Raw genomic sequence first — 23,103 nt, 5'->3', positions numbered from 1 at the left:
GTCTTGAGCTGGTCTTTTGGATGATAATCGGCGACCTCTGCCGGCAGAAAAATGAGTGTGAGTTTGTTTTGTACAGCAGTCGTATGGTCCCTCCTCCAGGCTCCGCCCTCTTCTCGGACCTCAGTGCTCTTTCGCCTTTGTCGAGCGCCCCTACGCAAAAAAACTTCATCAGGAATATGCGCTTCTCTCGATGATGTCATCGTCGTGCGACTCACTCAGCTGGCGAGAAGGCCGGCGCAGAGGACTACCACCAGCGCGACCGCGGAGGGCGCCGCCGAGCGGGAGCCGGACTCGGAGGGCTGCTCGCTCTGGGTCTGCGGAGGGGGCGGGGCTACCGACTCGGCATCCTGACACTTGACCCTGCCGGCGTACACAAACGCAGAAGCGTGTCAAGCAAAACGAGAAACAAACGGAAAATGTTTGTCACATAAGTGCCAGAATTTTCGGAACGTTCCGCGACACGCGCTCGCTAGCCACACCCGGCGTTTGTGTCGCTGCGTTTCCCCGGCAACCCGTCACATTTCACTGGCCGCCAGATAACATTTTGGGAGTGTTTTAGTATGTTTAAAATATTTGAATCACTTTTAGAAAGTATTTTAGGATGTTTAATAGTATTTGGGTTATTTTTAGAGAACATTTCATTGCATTTAAAAGTAATTGGAGCACTTTTAAGGAGTATTTTAATACATTTTGAACTATTTAGATTACTTTTAGGGAGTGCTTTAGGATATTTCGAAGTATTCGGGTCACTTTTAGCAAGTCTTTTAGAAGGGTTAATAGTCATCTTTTTTTGAGAGTATTTTTTTACATGCAAAAGTATTTGAGTCAGGTTTAAGGAGTATGTCAATATATTTGGAAGTATTTAGATAAGTTTTACAGAATGTTTTAGCATATTTCAAAGTACTTGCGTCACTTTTAGAGAGTATTTTTTTCCATGGAGTATTTAGAAAACATTTCGAGAGTGGTTTAGGATATTTTCAACTATTTGGGTTACTTTTAAGGAGTATTTCAAGACAATATATACTTGAAAATACTTTGTATTTTTTATTTAAGTATTGGGGTCACTTTTAGATTACATTTAAAAGTATATGGGTCACTTTTAGTAAGTATTTTAGAAGGCGGAAAAGTATTCCGGTCACATTTTGCAACTATTTTGGAAGGCTTAATAATATTTGAGCCACTTTTAAGGGGTATTTAAATTAGAGGTAAGATCTTAAGCCCAAGCAGGAGTCTGAACCCGACCCGGCCCGAAGGCCCAAAATGTCAATTATTATGTTCGGGTCAGGTCGGGTTTCTCTCTTGCTTTTTTATTTTTTTTTTATTTTAAAAAAAAATATATATATATATATACAGTGCTGGCCAAAAGTATCGGCACCCCTGCAATTCTATCAGATAACGCTCAATTTCTACCAGAAAATGATTGCAATTACAAATGCTTTGGTAGTAATATCTTCATTTATTTTGTTTGCAATAAAAAAAAAACACAAAAAAGAATGAAAAATAAATAAATAAATCATGATTATTTTACATAAAACTCCAAAAATGGGACGGACAAAAGTAATGGCACTCTCGGCCAAATACTTGGTAGGACAACCTAAAGACAAAATAACTGTGAACAACCACTTCCAGTATCCATCAATGGGTTTCTTGCAATGCTCTGCTGGAATTTAAGACTGTTCTTCTTTGGCCAACTGCTCCAGGTCTATGAGATTTGAAGGGTGCCTTCTCCTAACTGCCATTTTCAGATCTCTCCACAGGTGTTCTATGCGATTCAGGTCTGGTTTCATTGCTGGCCACTTTAGAAGTCTCCAGTGCTTTTTCTCAAACCATTTTTGAAGTGCTTTTGGGCTATTGTCCTGCTGGAATACCCATGAACTCTGAGGGAGACCCAGCTTTCTCACGCATTATGCTGCAAAATTTGTTGGTAGTCTTCAGACTTCGTAATGCCATGGAGTCCAGTACCAGAGGTAGCAAAGCAACCGGACCGTGTTCTTTTCTTTGAAGGCCTGTTTTTTTTGTTCCTGTAAACATTATGTTGATGCATTTTCCCAAAAGCTCTACTTTTGTCTCATTTGAGAGAGAACATTCTTCCAAAACGTTTTTTGGCTTGCTCAGGTAAGTTTTGGCAAACTCCAGCCTGGCTTTTTTATTTCAGAAGTGGGGTCTTATTGGGTATCCTACAATGGAGTCCCTTTTCATTCAGACGCCGACGGATAGTTACGGGTTGACACTGTTGTACCCTCGGACTGCGGGACAACTTGAATTTGTTTGGATGTTAGTTGAGGTTCTTTATCCATCCGCACAATCTTTGGTTGAAATCTCTGGTCCATTTTTCTTTTCCGTCCACATCTAGGGAGGTTAGCCACAGTGCCATTGTCATTACACTTATTGATGACACTGCGCACGGTTGCGCTTCAACACCTGCGGACCTGGGTCGGGTTGGGCTGGATTTTTTTATTTCAATACCTTTTCAAGTTTTTAGACAACTGTAGTTAAAGGTATTTGAATACTTTGATGGAATATTTAAATGCATCTATGAATAGCTTTTAGGGAATCTCAGCACATTTAAAAGTGGCTCACTTTTAGCTAGTATTTTAGTAGACTTAAAAGTATTAAGGTCACTTTTAGAGAGTACAGTGCCTTGCAAAAGTATTCGGCCCCGTTGAACCTTGCAACCTATCGCCACATTTCAGGCTTCAAACATAAAGATATAAAATTTTAATTTTTTGTCAAGAATCAACAACAAGTGGGACACAATCGTGAAGTAGAACTAAATTTATTGGATAATTTCAACTTTTTTAACAAATAAAAAACTGAAAAGTGGGGCGTGCAATATTATTCGGCCCCCTTGCGTTAATACTTTGTAGCGCCACCTTTTGCTCCAATTAAAGCTGCAAGTCACTTGGGGTATGTTTCTATCAGTTTTGCACATCGAGAGACTGACATTCTTGCCCATTCTTCCTTGCAAAACAGCTCCAGCTCAGTCAGGTTGGATGGAGAGTGTCTTCAGCTCTTTCCACAGATTCTCCATTGGATTCAGGTCTGGACTTTGACTTGGCCATTCTAACACCTGGATACGTTTATTTCTGAACCATTCCATTGTAGATTTGGCTTTATGTTTTGGATCATTGTCCTGTTGGAAGATAAATCTCCATCCCAGTCTCAGGTCTTGTGCAGATACCAACAGGTTTTCTTCCAGAATGTTCCTATATTTGGCTGCATCCATCTTCCCGTCAATTTTAACCATCTTCCCTGTCCCTGCTGAAGAAAAGCAGGCCCAAACCATGATGCTGCCACCACCATGTTTGACAGTGGGGATGGTGTTCTCAGGGTGATGAGCTGTGTTGCTTTTACGCCAAACATATCGTTTTGCATTGTGGCCAAAAAGTTCAATTTTGGTTTCATCTGACCAGAGCACCTTCTTCCACATGTTTGGTGTGTCTCCCAGGTGGCTTGTGGCAAACTTTAAACGAGACTTTTTATGGATATCTTTGAGAAATGGCTTTCTTCTTGCCATTCTTCCATAAAGGCCAGATTTGTGCAGTGTACGACTGATTGTTGTCCTATGGACAGACTCTCCCACCTCAGCTGTAGATCTCTGCAGTTCATCCAGAGTGATCGTGGGCCTCTTGGATGCATCCCTGATCAGTTTTCTCCTTGTTTGAGAAGAAAGTTTGGAAGGACGGCCGGGTCTTGGTAGATTTGCAGTGGTCTGATGCTCCTTCCATTTCAATATGATGGCTTGCATAGTGCTCCTTGAGATGTTTAAAGCTTGGGCAATCTTTTTGTATCCAAATCCGGCTTTAAACTTCTCCACAACAGTATCTCGGACCTGTTCCTTGGTTTTCATAATGCTCTCTGCACTTTAAACAGAACCCTGAGACTATCACAGAGCAGGTGCATTTATACGGAGACTTGATTACACACAGGTGGATTCTATTTATCAGTTTGCTGCACTGGAAGTAAAGGGGCCGAATAATATTGCACGCCCCACTTTTCAGTTTTTTATTTGTTAAAAAAGTTTAGATTATCCAATAAATGTTGTTCCACTTCACAATTGTGTCCCACTTGTTGTTGATTCTTGACAAAAAAATTAAATTTCATATCTTTATGTTTGAAGCCTGAAATGTGGCAAAAGGTTGCAAGGTTCAAGGGGGCTGAATACTTTTGCAAGGCACTGTATTTTAGTCCAGTTAATAGCATTGAGTCAATGTGAGAGAGTACTTGAATATGTTTTGGATTATTGAGATAAAATGTACCTGCGTCACTTTTAAAAAGTATTTTGAGTGACTTTATGTCACGTTTAGTGAGTATTTAAAGCCAAACTGGTTAACTAGTTGAATGACACCTCTTTTATATCTTAAGGGGTCTGTATCAATTTCACCGGCACTAATTACCTTTGAGGAGGGTGGCAGTCACCCTGCCACACACAAAAAAAATGAGGGCTGTCAAAATTATTGCGTTAACGGGCGTTAATTAATTTTTAAAATTAATCACGTTAAAATATTCGACGCAATTAACGCATGCACTAAATGACCCGCTCGCACATTGCCTCAAACAGATTACAATGAGGCCGTTTATGGACATTAAGAGTGAAGAGAATGCCACCGGCCGCTTGGGGGCAGCGCCGTTCCATACTCATGTTATTTCTTCTAAACGTGGGAGAATTAGTAGTTGAGAGACGTTCATGCTGTATTCACAATGCAATGCAAATTGCTATTTGTGCTCCACACATATTTCAGAAGTTTTCTTTCTTTTAGTGGCAATTATGTGTCTCTTGTTGTATTTTGGGTAAGATATGTACAGGTATGTTATACAGTAAAGGCGAGTGGACACAGGCGTTCTTTGGACCGCATAAGCTTCGGCAACTCCTTCACAACAAACATAAGTATCGTTTAGTGAAAGCACAAGAAAAATAATATTCCTATCTCTCCCAAAAAAAATAATGTTCACAAAAAGAAAAGCACTTCAGTCTATAGTAATGAGGCCTTATTCTGACACACAGTTAAACAACAATGCAAAATGAACTGGCATTCCATATCAAAATAGCTATGCAAAAACTTTTGGTCACTATATTTTTATTATTGTTATTTTTATTCTTATTATTATTATATTAACTCTACTTTTGATTGAACATTTTACAAATTTTATTAAAACGAAAACATTAAGAGGGGTTTTAATACAAAATTTCTATAACTTGTACTAACATTTATCTTTTAAGAACTACAAGTCTTTCTATCCATGGGTCGCTTTAACAGAATGTTAATAATGTTAATGCCATCTTGTTGATTTATTGTTATAATGAACAAATACAGTACTTACAGTATGTACCGTATGTTGAATGTACATATCAATCTTGTGTCTTATCGTTCCATTCCAACAATAATTTACAGAAAAATATGGCATATTTTAGAGATGGTTTGAATTGCGATTAATTGCGATTAATTACGATGAATTAATTCTTAAGCTGTAATTAACTCGATTAAAACATTTTAATCGTTTGACAGCCCAAAAAGAAAAAAAAATATCCTGACTGCTGAGGTGGGGGAGTGAGCCACACTAAGCCACATGGTTGCTAATACATGCTATTGTATAGCCAAAACTGGATTTATTACCTTATTACTAGTCATCCTTCACACAGCTGCTGGAAACAAAAATGTTGTTTAATTCATCTTCAGGCGACCGGGAGATTGATATTTTGTTTTATTCCTCATGGGAAACGCAGTCGTAAAGCAAAACACTACCGCTTTTGTCCACCAGCGTCGCTAAAGTCGACCAAACTGAAAAGTGTTGCTTTAAGTACAATTCAAAGCATTGGGCTCACTTTTAGCTAGAATTTAAGTAGACTTAAAAGTATAAAAGTCCCTTTTACAGAGTATTTCAGTACATTTAAAAATATTGGGTCACTTTGAGAGAGTTTTTAAATCCTGTATATCTTGGATTATTGAGATAAAAAGTAGCCGGGTCACTTTTAAAAAGTATTTCAGTCAACTTTAGGTCACTTTTAGTGAGTATTTAAGTACATTTGATAGTATTTGGCAAATATTTGTGCCATAGAATCGCACAAGAATACTTTCTTTCAGTGCGGACGGATGTCAGGTAACGTACACTTGAAGTACGGCGTGAGCTAAGCTAACGCTAAAGGCGGTCCTCACAGCTGTTTGCGCAGGAAGTCCAGGTTGGCCTCGCAGGCGCGAGTCTGAGTCTGCGCGGCGGCGGCGTGGTTGTCGGCGGCCGCCTTTAGGCTGGAGCAAACCGCTGCTTGGTGCCCGCTCTGCGTCAGGTTGTGCTGCAGCGCCTCCGCGTGGCCTGGAGACCAAAGACGGCGTCAGAAACGACGAGGACGGTTGAGAAGAGCCACTTACTTTCTAGACCCTGCAGCCGATCGGTCAAGTTGAGATGCGCCTGGCGCTGAAGCTCCGCCTCCTCCTGCAGTGTGCTGATGTTGGCCAGAAGGACCGTCTGTGTGCCCACAAAACATTTTTGCTGAAATGAGTTTATCACGAGTAGACGTCCATTCCATTTAAAGGTGGAGGGATGGCAGCGCTGCCAACCTTCCGGCTTCAAATGGTTTGGACAGCCAGCCTTGACTGCAAGTCTAGTAGACAGAAAAGGATACACAATTATCTTAAGGCAATTCAGTAATGGAGTAAAAGACCTATACTAAACACTAAAACTAAGAAAACGCAATTTTGATAGCTTTGCTGTGGAAGGTAAACACCTGAGACGCAGCCATTTGATTTTTGGGGTTTTGGAGACACTTCCTGTAGATTTAAGGGCATTTCGGGGTCACTTCCTGTTGATATCAGGTGACTTCCTGTTGATTTGGGGGCATTTTGGGGTCACTACTTGTTGATATCGGGTAACTTCCTGTTGATTTGGGGCATTTCAGGATCACTTCCTGTTGATATCGAGTGCCTTCCTTTTGATTTGGAGGCATTTTGAGGTCACTTCCTGTTGATATTGGGTCACATCCAATTGATTTATGGACACTTCAGGGTTACTTCCTGTTGATACCAGGTCACTTCCTGTTGATATCAGGTGCCTTCCTGTTGATTTGGGGCATTTCAGTGTCACTTCCTGTTGATATTGAGTGACTTCCTGTAGATTTGAGGCATTTTAGGGTGATTTCCTGTTGATATCGGGTGATTTCCAGTTGATTTGGGGCATTTTGAGGTCACTTCCTGTTGATATCAGGTGACTTCCTTTTGATTTGGAGGCATTTTGAGGTCAATTCCTGTTGATATTGGGTCACCTCCAATTGATTTATGGACACTTCAGGGTTACTTCCTGTTGATACCAGGTCACTTTCTGTTGATATCAGGTGCCTCAGTGTTATTTGGGGCATTTCAGTGTCACTTCCTGTTGATATTGAGTGACTTCCTGTAGATTTGGGGCATTTTGGGGTGACTTCCTGTTGATATCGGGTGATTTCCAGTTAATTTGGGGAATTTTTGGGTGACTGCCTGTTGATTTTGTGGCATTTTTGGGTCACTTCCTGTTGATATCGAGTAATTTCAAGGTTGCTTCCTGTTTGTATCTGTTGATATCGAGTGCCTTCCTTTTGATTTGGAGGCATTATGAGGTCACTTCCTGTTGGTATTGGGTCACTTCCAATTGATTTATAGACACTTCAGGGTTTGGGGTTTTGGAGACACTTCCTGTTGATTTAATGGCATTTTGTGGTCACTTCCTGTTGATACCAGGTCACTTCCTGTTGATATCAGGTGCCTTCCTGTTGATTTGGGGCATTTCAGTGTCACTTCCTGTTGATATTGAGTGACTTCCTGTAGATTTGGGACATTTTAGGGTGACTTCCTGTTGATGTCGGGTGATTTCCAGTTGATTTGGGGCATTTTCCAGTCACTTCCTCTTGATATCAGGTAACTTCCTGTTGATTTGGTGGCATTTTGGGGTCACTTCCTGTTGATATCAAGCGCCTTCCTGTTGATTTGGAGCATTTCAGTGTCACTTCCTGTTGATATTGAGTGACTTCCTGTAGATTTGGGGCAATTTTGAGGTTACTTCCTGTTGATTTGGGGCATTTCCTATTGATTTGAGCACATTTCAGGGTCGCTTCCTATCTATCATTTCGCTTCCTGTTGATATCGAGTGCCTTCCTTTTGATTTGGAGGCATTATGAGGTCACTTCCTGATGATATTGGGTCACTTCCAATTGATTTATAGACACTTCAGGGTTTGGGGTTTTGGAGACACTTCCTGTTGATTTAATGGCATTTTGTGGTCACTTCCTGTTGATACCAGGTCACTTCCTGTTGATATCAGGTGCCTTCCTGTTGATTTGGGGCATTTCAGTGTCACTTCCTGTTGATATTGAGTGACTTCCTGTAGATTTGGGACATTTTAGGGTGACTTCCTGTTGATGTCGGGTGATTTCCAGTTGATTTGGGGCATTTTCCGGTCACTTCCTCTTGATATCGGGTAACTTCCTGTTGATTTGGTGGCATTTTGGGGTCACTTCCTGTTGATATCAAGCGCCTTCCTGTTGATTTGGAGCATTTCAGTGTCACTTCCTGTTGATATTGAGTGACTTCCTGTAGATTTGGGGCAATTTTGAGGTCACTTCCTGTTGATTTGGGGCATTTCCTATTGATTTGAGCACATTTCAGGGTCGCTTCCTATCTATCAGTTCGCTTCCTGTTGATATCGAGGGTCTTCCTTTTGATTTGGAGGCATTTTGAGGTCACTTCCTGATGATATTGGATGACTTCCTGATGATTTGGGGAATTTCATATTGATTTTTGGACATTTCAAGGTCACTTCCAGTTGATATCGAGTCCTTCCTTTTGATTTGGAGGCATTCTGAGGTCACTTCCTGTTGATATGGGGCATTTCCTATTGATTTGTGGACATTTCGGGGTCACTTCCTGTTTATCAGGTCACTTCCTGTTGATATCGAGTGCCTTCCTTTTGATTTGGAGGCATTCTGAGGTCACTTCCTGTTGATATTGGGTCACTTCCAATTGATTTGTGGACACTTCAGGGTTACTTCCTGTTGATATCAGGTCGCTTCCTGTTGATATCAAGCACCTCCCTGTTGATTTGGGGCATTTCAGTGTCACTTCCTATTGATATTGAGTGACTTCCTGTAGATTTGGGGCATTTTAGGGTGACTTCCTGTTGATATCGGGTGATTTCCAGTTGATTTGGGGCATTTTCCGGTCACTTCCTGTTGATATCAGGTGACTTCCTGATGATTTGGTGGCATTTTGGGGTCACTTCCTGTTGATATCAAGCACCTTCCTGTTGATTTGGGGCATTTGAGTGTCACTTCCTGTTGATATTGAGTGACTTCCTGTAGATTTGGGGCATTTTAGGGTGACTTCCTGTTGATATCGGGTGATTTCCAGTTGATTTGGGGCATTTTCCGGTCACTTCCTGTTGATTTCAGGTGACTTCCTGATGATTTGGTGGCATTTTGGGGTCACTTCCTGTTGATATCAAGCACCTTCCTGTAGATTTGGGGCATTTTAGGGTGACTTCTTGTTGATATCGGGTGATTTCCAGTTGATTTGGGGCATTTTCAAGTCACTACCTGTTAATATTGGTCATTTCCTATTGATTTGTGGACATATCAGGGGCACTTCCTGTCTATATTGGTCACTTCCTGTTGATATCAACTGACTTTCTGTTGATTTGGAGCATTTCAGGGTCACTCCCTGTTGATATTGGGTGATTTCCTGTTGATTTGGGGATTAAAGGGTGACTTCCTGTTGATTGGGAGCATTTTGGGGTCACTCCCTATTGATATGGGGTAATTTCCTGTTGATTTGAGGCATTTCGGGGTCACTTCCTGTTGATATCGGGTCACTTCCTCTTTATTTGGGATATTTCAGGGTCCCTTCTTGTTAAAACTGAGTGATTTCCTGTTGATTTGGGGCATTTAGGGGGTCACTTCCTGTTGATATAGGGTAACTTCCTGTTGATTTGCGGGCATTTCCTATTGATGTGGAAATTTCAGAGTCGCTTCCTATTTATCAGTTCGCTTCCTGTTGATATCGAGTGCCTTCTTTTTGATTTGGAGGCATTTTGAGGTCACTTCCTGTTGATATTGGGTGATTTGCTGTTGATTTGGAGATTATAAGGTGACTTCCTGTTGATTGGGGGCATTTTGGGGTCACTCCCTGTTGATATGGGGTAATTTCCTGTTGATTTGGGGCATTTCGGGGTCACTTTCTGTTGATATCAGGTCACTTCCTGTTGATTAGGGCTATTTCAGGGTCCCTTCTTGTTAAAACTGGGTGATTTCCTGTTGACATCGGGTAACTCCCTGTTGATTTCAGACATTTCAGAGTCCTTTCCTGTTAATACTGGCTGGGTGATTTCCTGTTGGTTTTAAGCATTTAGGGGTCACATCCTGTTGATATCGCGTGATTGCCTGTTGATTCGGGGCATTTCGGTGTCCCTTCCTGCTGATATCGGGTACCTTCTTGTAGATATCGGGTCACTTCCTGCTGATTTGGAGCATTTTAGGGTCACTTCCTGTTGATATCGGATGACTTCCTATTGATCTGGAGCGTTTCGGGCTCCCTTTCTTATTGATATCAGGTGACTTCCTGTGGATTAGGGGCATTTTGGTGTCACTTCCTGTTGATATGGGGTAATTTGCTGTGGATTTGGGGGCATTTTAGGGTCAATTCCTATTGATATCGGGTCACTTCCTGTGGATTTGGGGCTTTTCTGGGTCACTACCTGTCGCTATCGTGTTACTGTCTGTAGATTTAAGGACATTACTGGGTCACCTACTGTTGATTTGCAGCATTTTGGGGTCACTTCCGGTTAATATCTGGTCACTTTAGATTTAGATTTAAGGTGTAGATATAAGATATTTAGATTTAAGGGCATTCTGCGGCCACTTCCTATTTATTTGGGGGCATTTTGTGGTCACTTCCTGTTGATAACAGGTAACTTACTTCTTGGTCATTTTAAAGTACTTACAAATCACTTCCTGTACATTTCATGTTGATTTTAGGGCATTTCTGGGCCACTTCCGGTTCAAAGGTCACTTCCTGTGGATTTTGGGACATTTTTGGGTCACTTCTTTGTTTATTGATTGGTTGCCAGCCATTAACATCACTATAGACGTCAATTCCATTTTGACAGGAAGGGTGAGAACGAACATGACTGCGGCAGTGAACGAGTTAATTTGATGGCCTGCTAGCATAACGCGCCCACGGTGAGGATTTTCTACTGCATTCTTTCCTGCTACGGTTCTGGTTCTGGTCCTGATTGGGTCCAGAGTGGCACTGACAAAAAGCAGACGGAGTGAAAAGTTTCCAATTTTAGAAGACGCTGTTTTCCTCCGTTACCGTGACGACGGGATCCTTATCGCGCAAGAAAACGCCAAGGAGGCGCTGTCCGACGGCCTTTTTCCGAAGCTAACGCTAGCTCGGCTTCTGAGGAAGGAAAGTGAGTCACGTCAGGAAGGGAGAGGGCAAGGCCAAGCGGGGGGGCCCGCCGCTTCTGGAACGCGCGTGACTCACGGCGTGGCACAAACACGGGCTTCTTCCAAGGCTGGAAAAGTTGTGTCGTTCTTTCGTTTATTTAGGGAAGGAAAGCGAGGGGGGAATGTAAAACTAGCAGTGGGGCCAAAGTGTACGTCAACGCTGCGCTACATGCGAACATGTTTTTTCCAAAAACAAACCAGCACAATTTTGCTCGCATTGAGCTTTTTCCCGATCCCATTTTTGGGGATGAGAGCGTTCCAGTCACTTGATTTGTAGGATCTGCCGATTCTGTTTCCTGGTATGATACGAATGCTACGGCGAGTGACTTTAAAATGATAGCAGAGTATATTCAGGGCACGAATCCATCCAAAATAAAAGTGACATAGAATTGAAAGTAGATCCTAATGAGTCTTCCCTTCTTAGATGCTATGGCCCGTCCACTCCCAAAATCTTAGAAGTTGATGTCACAACCATAATGAGTGGCAGATTTATTGCTAGCATGCTATCCACAGGCTTTCAATCCTTATCACGTGACTGGTATCTGACAACACACTTCCATACCTATACTAGCTTAACCTGCTGCACGTCTTTGCCTTGCCAACTTGTATAGATCAGTCAGGGAGCTCTTTACTAGCATACAAGCCCCTTGTTTGGCTTTAGCCACTTCTACTTTCACTTTACGTCGCATTTCCCTCTTTCTTCAGTCCTTTAAATGTCCACTTTCTTCTAAGCTAACCTCTTTCATCTCCTCATTCTACCACCAAGTCTCCTTTCCTTGCAGGTGGCACATCAAGGACTGTCCTACCTGTCTTCCTGATCACATTTGCCGTAGTTTTCCAGTCATCTGCACTCACTTAGCATTATAGCCTATTGACATTCAACTGGCCATGCTGTTGTCAGCCATGTACGTCCATGCTATTGACACCAATGTACGGCCATACCATTGACGGCAAGGCCGGCCCAGCCTATACACAGACTATGCAGCTGCTTAGGGCCCCTGACCACTAGGGGGCCCCCAATCTGGTAACTTCATTTTATACATTGTTAATAGAGCATCGTGAATAATGTGGCGCACATTGCCGTTTATCCATGCAAACGTCCATTTTCTTGTCATTACATGTCATTTGGGGTGAGAAGTTTGAAGTATGCAGTGCAACAAAATATGATTAATATTCAAAATATGGACGTATGGATTGGATAGCATGTATGGGTTTCACAGTACACTGTGACGAAATGGTTGGCCAAAAATATGGGCCCCTTGGCATTATTTTGCTTAGGGCCCACAAATGACTTGGGCCGGCCCTGATTGACGGCAATGTCCGTCCATGCCCTTAAGGGCCATGTACGTCGTTTCTATTAATGCCAAAATACTTGGATTCCATTGAAGCATATGTAAGTCGATGCCATTGATGGTCATGTACGTCCATTCCTTAGACACCGATGTACGGCCATGTACGACAATGCCATTAACGCCAATGTACATCCATGCTATTGACGGCCATGTACATCAATTCTATAAATGCCAAAATACTTGGAGTCCATTGAAACATATGTAAGTCAATGCCATTGACGGTCATGTACGTCCATGCTTTAGACAACGATGTACGGCCATGTTCGACAATACTATTAACACCAGTGTACATCCATGCCATTGACACTAATGTATGTCGATTCTATAAATGCCATAATACTTGCATTCCATTGACACATATATAGTCGATGCCATTGACAGTCATGTATGTCCATGCCTTAGACGCCGATGTACGGCCATGTACAACAATGCCATTAACACCAATGTACGTCCATGCCATTGACAGCAATGTACCTCCATGCCATTGAGGACCATGTACGTCGATTCTATAGACGCCAAATTACATTGATAAATATGTAAATCGATGCCGTTGACAGTCATGCACGTCCATGCCTTAGACACCGATGTACGGCCATGTACAACAATGCCATTAACACCAATGTACATTCATGCTATTGACGGCCATGTACGTCGATTCTATAAATGCCAAAATACGTGGATTCCATTGAAGTCAATGCCATTGATGGTCATGTACGTCCATGCCTTAGACAACGATATACGGCCATGTACGACAATGCTATTAAAACCAATGTACGTACATGCCATTGACAGCCATGAAGGCCGATTGAATTGATACCAAAGTACTTGGATTCCATTGACGCAAATGTAAGTCGATGCCATTGGCAATCATGTACGTTCATGCCTTAGACAGCGATGTACGGCCATGTATGACAATGCCATTAAAACCACTGTACATCCATGCCATGAACGGCAATGTACGTCCTTGCCATTGACTGCCATGTATTTCGATTCTACTGATGCCAAAGTACTAGAATTCCATTGACACATATTTAAGTCGTTGCCATTGACGGTCATCTACATCCATGCCTTAGACACCGATTTATGGCCACGTACAACAATGTCATTAACACCAATGTACGTCCATGCAATTGACGGCAATGTACGTCCATGGCATTGACAGTCACGTATGTTCATGCCATTAACACCGATGTACGTCCATGCCATTGACTGCCATGTATGTCGAGTCTACTGATGGCAAAGTACTTGGATTCCATTGACGCATATGTAAGTTGATGCCATTAACAGTTATGTTTGTCCATATTTCCCATTCATTTCCAATGGCGTTTTCATTGAAATGAATGGGAAATATGGACAAACATAACTGACACCCATGCACATAGATGCCATTGACGGCCATGTATGTCAATTGCACTGATGCCAATGTACTTGGAGTCCATTGACACATATGTAAGTCAATGCCATCGACAGCCATGTACGTCAAAATATCAACAGGTGACGACCCTGAAATGCCACCCAAAATGCAGTTTCAAGTTTTATTTATACCTGATTTATTTCTAAATTCATTTTTTATTATTAACATTATTAACATTTTGATTTGATTTGTTTTTATTATTTTTTCAATGTATTTTTAATTTAATTTAATTTTTGTTATTCAATATTTACTGTATGTTTTATAGTTTTTACAATTTTTTTTATTTTCCCTTTTTTCTTTTATTCAAATGTATTTTTTTTTCTTCAATAATATCAATCTGAATAATTGATGATAATTATTATTATTAATAATAATCTTAATATTAATAATGATAATTATAATAAGTTAATTGGAATTATTAATTTGCCAATTTTAGGGTTAGGGGTTTTTGTGTTTGCATTTTTTTTAAACACATACTTGTAAATGAAAATGAACAGGAAGCAACCTAAACTCAACAGTAAGTGAACATAAATCAAGAGGAAATGACCTGGAATACCCCCAAAATCAACAGGAGATACCCCGAAATAAACGGGAAAAGACCTGAAATGAACAGGAAGTGAACCTGAAATACCCCCAAATCAACAGGAAGTGACCAATGAACAGGAGGTGGCCCGGAAATGCCTTAAAATCAACAGGACATAATCCAAAATGTATAGGAAGTGGCCCAGATATATCCTAAAATCAACAGCAAGTGACCCAAAATGAACAGGAAGTGATCCTGAAATGCCCCAAAATCAACAGGAAGTGATCCTGGAATATCCCAAAATCAACAGGAAGTGACCAATGAACAGGAAGTTGCCCGGAAATGCCTTAAAATCAACAGGAAATCATCCAAAATGTATAGGAAGTGGCCCATATATATCCTAAAATAAACAGGAAGTGACCCAAAATGAACAGGAAGTGATCCTGAAATGTCTTAAAATCTACAGGAAATGATCCAAAATCTACAGGAAGTGGCCGGGAGATACCCCAAAATGGACAGGAAGTGACACATAAGTATCCTAAAACGACTAGGAAGTGATCCAAAATGAGCCCTATATGGCTTCCATTGACAACAATAGACATCCAATTCACTTATACCAGTACTTCTCAAATAGTGGGGTGCGCCCCCCTGGTTGGGGGGGTGCATAGCGATGCCAGGGGGGGCGATTGTGACCTCGGGGAACATGTTTTTTTTTTTTTTGCCGTACTGGAATAAAGTGTACTTGCACATCCACTCAGTGGGTGGCAGTGGCGCTCTCATTTTCAGAGTGCTCGCAGTATTTTTGAACTAAGGAAGAGCACTCAGCACACACAGAAAACAGATATGAAGAGCAGTGTGCCGCCGCCGCCGTTTTCGAAAGCCGTTTTCCGACCGGACTCACTCACGCAGGGACCCACTGTCCTGTCCGGTTCTCACGTCACTGCCCGAGAAGTGCCATTTTCGGCCCTCACCTACGGTTTTACCTCGGCCGCCGAGAATGCGCTTTTTTTCGTGCCGTTTGCCTTTTAGCTTTGACTTAATACAGTGGGTAATGAGGAAAGACCACTGTTTACTGTGTCTAAAAATAATTATAGCAGACAGCCAGAAGCCAAATCAATTCAGACGCCACTTAAAGACATTAGACCCCAATCTCATTGATAAGCCGCTTGATTGTTTTTCAGTGAAAACGTGCCGAATATTGCCAACAATCGTCCCGCTTTGTCAGTGTTATATCAGTAAACCAGTGAGCATTGTTAGCATGCTCATTGCAAAATAACTCCACACCATTGCAAAGGAGGTAAATACTGTGAGCAGCAAAAATAAAAACTGTCCTTCTGTTCAAGGACACTTTTTTTCTTTTATTCAGTTTTGTTTTTTTCGGTCCAATTTTTTGGCATATTGTCCTCATGAGTGAATGTTTCTAATCAATTTGAATTTGTTATTATTTACTGATTTTATTACATTCTATTTTTCTGTATCAAATGGTCAAAATGTACCTTGAGTGTATTTTTTACAGTTTGGATGTGACTTTTTTTTTTCAATTCAGGCAAATTGATGCGCGTCAAATCTTTTCTGTTACAAACAAAACAATGTTAATAAAGTTATACTTTATTATAAGTATTCTATGTTACTTTTTTTCTTTATTAGAAAAAAAAGGACACAATGTTAGGCAGATGCGTATTTATAATAGTAATTTTATAGACAAATGATACTATCTAGTTGCGGCAGAGAGTTTGGGGGGGGCGCGAAACATTTACGTCTTCCTTGGGGGGGCGTAACAGAAAATAATTGAGAAGCACTGACTTATACAGTGAGGACTGGCTTGGAATGCAGATATTTTCATGTTATCGATGGCGCCAGACTGTTGTTCATTCTCCCTTCCCAAGTTCCCAGCACCGTCAATAGCAGCCGGTGAGTTAGCTTGTTTAGGGAAAATAAACCACAAGAAATCTAACGGCCATAACATACATGAACCAATAAGAGCTGGATTATTAAGACTGTTTAGGTAACTTTGTAAAAGGTGGAGTACTTGAGACGTTTATGGAGTATTTTGGGGAGTTTTAAGGTGTAGATACAAGAGTATTTAGAGCAGTTAAATGACTTTAAAGCAGTATTTTGAAGAGTATCGTTGTAAAGTTTATGGTATTTTGGAGAGTGTTTTCATGTTGTTGACGATCCAGACCTATATTTTTAGAGGTGGTAACCCTAACCCGCGGGTGCACATTACGCGCGCGCGCGTCCGTCTCGGCCCAAAATTGTACAGTAGCGTTACCTGTCGCTGCTGGCACTCGTCCAAGGTGAGGTTGGCGTGTTCCAGGCTTCGCGCGAGCAGGTCGAGCGCTGCCTCCTCGCGCGCGTGTCTCTCGTTGGCGCGCCGGAGCCGCTCCTCCAGCTCGTCCTTGTCCTGGGCCCAGAGCGCCTGAGCGCCCAGCGTCTTCTCGCGGCTATCGCGCAGCTCCTGGCGGCAGCGCGCCGAGCTCTGCAGGTCCGGGGACGTGGACCACGTGACGATGACCACCAGGGAGACCAGGGACCACAGGGAAAGAAGGGCCAGCGCCACCTTGGTTCCGACGCCCATCTTGGTCGACTGCGACGCCGCCGCCGTCATCGTGCGTGCGAGGAGCTGCTACCGCTGGACTCGACTGGACCCGAGCGGGTATATGCCACACCCTTCCTCCCCCACCCACCTACTTTCCGTCCTGCCTTGCGTGCGCGCAAAACTTTCCCTGCACGTGCACGTGTCGACTTCCCAAATATAGGGAAACAATCAAGCACCTCATTGTTGCACGGATACCATTTTTTGGCTCCTGTAGATATTATTCCGAGTATAGGGGTGTGACCATCAAAAAGTTGATGTACAGCTCAAAGGTTTATCGATATGCTGCCGCCAAGAATCGATATATCGGTTTAAAAAGGTGTCACTGCTGAAAAAAATAGCAACCAACGGGTTGCTAGCAAAATCTTGCATTAAAATAGTGTCTATACGTTAGCTCACTTAATGGCCAATTCTGTTTTGACTGATTGGACGTCTATCACCGTCAGTGGCACTGACACCAGAGCATTCGCAGCTAGTATTTACAGGTCACTTCCTGACCATTTTAGGGCCGTTAAAGGTTACTTCCTGTTCATTTCGAGTCACTTTCATATTCATTCGAGGACATTCTTGATGTTTTCAGCAACACAAAATCAGCAGGAAGTGACCTGGAAATGCGCAAAAGGAAAAGGAAGTGACTAAAAAATCAACAGGAAATGACGTGAAATGCCCTGAAATGAACTCGTCGATTGGCATTGGTTACCACTGACAGCCAAGAGCGTCCAATCCGTTTGAAGTGGGCGGGGATGGCAACGAATGAATGAATGAATGACCTGAAATGAATAGGAAATGATCCTGAAATCCCCTAAAAGGAACAGAACGTAAACCAAAATGAACAGGCAGTGTGACCTGAAGTGAACAGGAAGTGAGCTCAGAATTCTCCAAAATCAACAGGTAATGAACAGGAAGTGGCCAGAACTGAACAGGAAGTGACTCTGGAATGCCCCAAAGTCAACAGGAAGTGATTCTGGAATTCCCCAATATCAACTGGAAGTGACCCAAAATCAACAGGAAGTGACCTGAAATGAACAGGAAGTTCCTGGAATGACCCAAAATTAATAGGAAGTGACCCAAAATCTACAGGAAGCGACCTGATATGTACAGGAAGTGACCCAAAATGAACAGGGAGTGACCTGAAATGAACAGTAAGAGATTCACGAACACCCTAAAATCAACGAGAACGGACGCCCAAAGTCACAGGAAGTGACCCTAAATGAACAGGAAGTGATCTCGGAATGCCCCAAAACCAACAATAGCTGACGCAAAATCACCAGGAAGTGACCTGAACTGCACAGGGAGTGTATCTGGAATGCCGCAAAATCAATAGGAAGTGATCCTGGAATGCCGCAATATCAACAGGAAGTGACTCAAACTGAACGGGACGTGACCTGAAATGAACAGGAAGTTCCTGGAATGACCCAAAATCAATAGGAAGTGACCCAAAATCAACAGGAAAAGACCTGAAATGAACAGGAAGTTCCCGGAATAACCCAAAATATATAGGAAGTGACAAAAAAATGAACAGGAAGTGACCCAAAATGAATAGGAAGTGACCTGAAATGAACAGGAATAGATCCAGGAATACCCCAAAATCAACAAGTGACCCAAACTGAACTGAACGGGAAGTGACTCGCCCCAAAATCAACAGGAAATGATCTCAGAATGCCCCAAAACCAGCAATAAGTGACCAAAAATCAACAGGAAGTGACCTGAAGTTGACAGGAAGAGATTCAGGAATACCCCAAAATCAACAGGAAGTGACCCAACCTGAACTGAACAGAAAGTGACCCTGGAATGTCCCAAAATCAACATGGAAGTGACCCAAAATCAACAGGAAGTGATCTTGGAATGCCCTAAAAGCAATAGAAAGTGACCCAAAATCAACAGGAAGTGCCCAAAACTGAACAGGAAGTGACTCTGGAATGCCCCAAAAATTCTGGAGTTCCCCAATATCAACTGGAAGTGACCCAAAATAGGAAGCGACCTGAAATGAACAGGAAGTTATCCTGGTATACCCCAAAATCATCAGGAAGTGACCCAAAATCAACAGGAAGTGACCAGAAATGAAGAGGAAGTGACCCAAAATAAATAGGAAGTGACCTAACATGAACAGGAAAAGATCCAAGAATACCCCAAAATCAACAAGAAGTTACCTAAAATCAACAGGAAGTGACCCAACTGGAACTGAACAGGAAGTGACTCTGGAATGCCCCAAAATCAACATGGAAGTGACCCAAACTCAACAGGAAGTGATCTTGGAATGCCCTAAAACCAACAAAAAGTGACCCAAAACAAACAGGAAGTGCCCTGAATTGAACAGGAAGTGACCCTGGAATGCCCCCAAATCAACAGAAGGTGAATTTGGAAATTCCACAATATCAACGGGAAGTGACCCAAAATCAACAGGAAGCGACCTGAAATGAACAGGAAGTTCCTGGAATGACTCAAAATCAATAGGAAGTGACCCAAAATCAACAGGAAGTGACCAGAAATGAACAGCAAGTGACCCAAAATGAACAGGAAGTGACCTGAAATGAAGAGATAGAGATCCAGGAATACCCCTAAATCAACAAGTAGTGACCCAAAACCAACAGGAAGTGACCTGAAATGAACAGGAAGTGATCCTGGAATGACCCACGATCTACAGCAAGTGGCCCAAAATCAACAGGAAGTGATTCTGGAATGCCCACAAAATAAACAAGGAGTGACCCAAAATAAACAAGGAATGACCCAAAATAAACAGGAAGCGACCTGAAATGAACAGGAAGTGACCCAACTGGAACTGAACAGGAAGTGACTCTGGAATGCCCCAAAATCAACATGGAAGTGACCCAAACTCAACAGGAAGTGATCTTGGAATGCCCTAAAACCAACAAAAAGTGACCCAAAACAAACAGGAAGTGCCCCGAATTGAACAGGAAGTGACCCTGGAATGCCCCCAAATCAACAGAAGGTGAATTTGGAAATTCCGCAATATCAACGGGAAGTGACCCAAAATCAACAGGAAGTGACCTGAAATGAACAGGAAGTTCCTGGAATGACTCAAAATCAATAGGAAGTGACCCAAAATCAACAGGAAGTGACCAGAAATGAACAGCAAGTGACCCAAAATGAACAGGAAGTGACCTGAAATGAAGAGATAGAGATCCAGGAATACGCCTAAATCAACAAGTAGTGACCCAAAACCAACAGGAAGTGACCTGAAATGAACAGGACGTGATCCTGGAATGACCCAAGATCTACAGCAAGTGGCTCAAAATCAACAGGAAGTGATTCTGGAATGCACACAAAATAAACAAGGAGTGACCCAAAATAAACAAGGAATGACCCAAAATAAACAGGAAGCGACCTGAAATGAACAGGAAGTGACCCAAAATGAACAGGAAGTGATTCTGGAATGCCGCAATATCAACAGGAAGTGACACAAAATCAACAGGAAGGGACCCGTAAATGTGCAACACCATCAAACATCAGCATAGTCTTAACAAAAAATAATATAAAAATACAATTGGAATTGATAAGAAAAATCAACTCATTGTCTGCCATTGACAGCGATAGACGTCCAATCCGTCCCTCCTACTTCAAACAGATTGGACGTCTACTAACGATTTCATTTGATGGCAGAAGCATGAAAAGAGCTTTCAATGCCCCTACCAAGATGGCCTCAGGGTGGCCATCTTGGTCGGGTAGCTGATCATTTTCATGTCCACGATGTTTCTAATCGATTTCTCTCAAAATAGCCGTGGATTCAATTTGCGACGCGTTCGTCGTCGATGAAGAATGGCGCTCCGGCACCCCTACACGTATGTGCGAATGTGCATGCGTGTGCTCGTTCGCTCTTGAGCATGAACCATCTGACCTGAGCTGCTGGGAGTGAAACTATTTGGCAGGCAGTCGTTTGACATTCCTTCCTCGGAGGCAATAAGTGGAAAAATGTTTTTTTTTTCTTTTTTTTTTAATTCGACCAAGTTTGTTTAAGTGTGTTGATGCTACCAAGGCAACGACAATTTGTTTGTAGGGATTTTTAGAGAAGATTCAAGGCTTATAAAAGAATTCTTTCTCAAGTGTAAAAGGAAGATTTGATTAGGTCAGGTTAGGCAGGGCAAGTGACGTCACTCTGGCGCCCTCGTGTGGCTGCACTGAAAAATGCAATCCTGGAGAAATTGCCATGGGAGCTTTGCTTTGGCAGGTAAGTCACTTCCTGTTGATGTCAGGTCACTTCCTGTTGATTTTAAGTGTCACTTCCTGTTGATATCAAACCACTTCCTATTGATTTTGGGTCATCTTTTAATCACTTCCTGGTGATATTGGGTCACTTCCTATTGATTTGGGGGCGTTTCGGGGTCACTTCCTATGGATATCGGGTTACTTTGTTTTGATTTCGGGGTCACTTCCTGTTGATTTGGAGGTCATTTTTGTATCACTTCTTATTGATATCAGGTCACTTCCTGTTGATTTCGTGGTCACTTCCTGACGATATGAGGTGACTTTCCATTGATTTAGGGTCACTTCCTGTTGATATCAATGTACTTCCCGTTGATTTTGGGTCATTTCCTGTTGATGGATTTTTCAGGTCACTTCCTGTTGATTCGGGGGTAACTTCCTGTTGACAACAGGTCACTTCCTGTTGATATTGCGTCACTTCTTGTTGATATCAGGTCACTTCCTGTTGATTTCAGGGTCACTTATTAATGTTATCCGGTCGCTTCCTGTTGATTTTGGGTCATTTTTTAAAAACTTCCTGTTGACATCAGATCACTTCCTGGTGATTTCGGGGCGTTTTGGGGTCACTCCCTGTTGACATCAGGTCACTTCCACTTTGATTTTAGGGTAACTGGATTTCGGGTTCACTTCCTATTGATCTGGGGGCATTTCGGGGTCACTTCCTGTGGATATCGGGTAACTTTCTTTTGATTTCGGAGCATTCTATGAGTCACTCCCTATTGATGTCAGATCACTTTTGATTTCGGGGTCACTTCCTGCTGATATCAGGTCACTTTTCATTTATTTTAGGGTCACTTTCTGTTGAGATCAGACCACTTCCTGTTGATTTTGGGTCATTTTTCAATCAATTCCTGTTGACATTAGGTCACTTCCTGTTGATTTGGGGGCGTCTTGGGGACACTTCCAGTTGATGGATTTCGGGTTCATTTCCTGTTGATCTCGAGGTGTTTCAGGGTCATTTCCTGTAGATATCGGGTCACGTTCTTTTGACTTTGGGGCATTTCAAGATAATTTTCTTTGGATTTGCGGGCGTTTCCGAGTCACTTCCTATTGATATCAGGTCCTGTTGATCTGGGGGCGTTTCGGGGTCACTTGCTGTGAATATTGGGTCACTTCCTGTTGATTTTGGGGTCATTTCCTGTTGATATCAGGTCATTTTCCATTTATTTTTAGGGCCACTTCCTGTTGATGTCAAACCAATTCCTGTTGATTTGGGGTGATTTTGTTAATCACTTCCTGTTGATTTGGGTGCATCTTCTTGGGTCACTTCCTGTTGATGGATTTCAGGTTCACCTCCTGTTTCGGGGTCATTTCCTGTGGATATCGGGTCACTTTCTTTTGGCTTTGGGGCATTTCAAGGTCATTTCCTGTTGATTTCCGAGTCACTTCCTATTGGTATCAGGTCACTTCCTGTTGATTCCGGGGTCACTTCCTATTGACAACAGGTCACTTCCTGTTGATTTGGGGGCATCTTGTGGTCACTTCCTGTTGATGGATTTCGGGGTCACTTCCTGTTGATTTTAGGATAAC

The 23,103-nt window shown here is 42.2% G+C and overlaps 1 protein-coding gene across 1 annotated transcript; it reads right to left on the bottom strand.

The window, feature by feature from the left end:
• On the bottom strand, window positions 1-17,470 carry si:ch211-1a19.3 (uncharacterized). The gene is made up of 5 exons (XM_057842314.1): window positions 17,029-17,470; window positions 6,366-6,462; window positions 6,156-6,309; window positions 216-360; window positions 1-150 (listed from the first exon to the last, which is right to left on the bottom strand). Exons 1-4 carry the CDS (start codon window positions 17,362-17,364, stop codon window positions 216-218), a joined length of 732 nt encoding a protein of 243 aa, XP_057698297.1. The 5' UTR covers window positions 17,365-17,470; the 3' UTR covers window positions 1-150.
• Window positions 17,471-23,103: the final 5,633 nt, after the last annotated feature.

Source organism: Corythoichthys intestinalis, chromosome 7 (assembly GCF_030265065.1).
Source record: "Corythoichthys intestinalis isolate RoL2023-P3 chromosome 7, ASM3026506v1, whole genome shotgun sequence".
NCBI lineage: Eukaryota > Metazoa > Chordata > Actinopteri > Syngnathiformes > Syngnathidae > Corythoichthys > Corythoichthys intestinalis.
The sequence above is the reverse complement of the archived record's forward strand: the minus strand, read 5'-3'. Positions and strand labels throughout refer to the sequence as shown.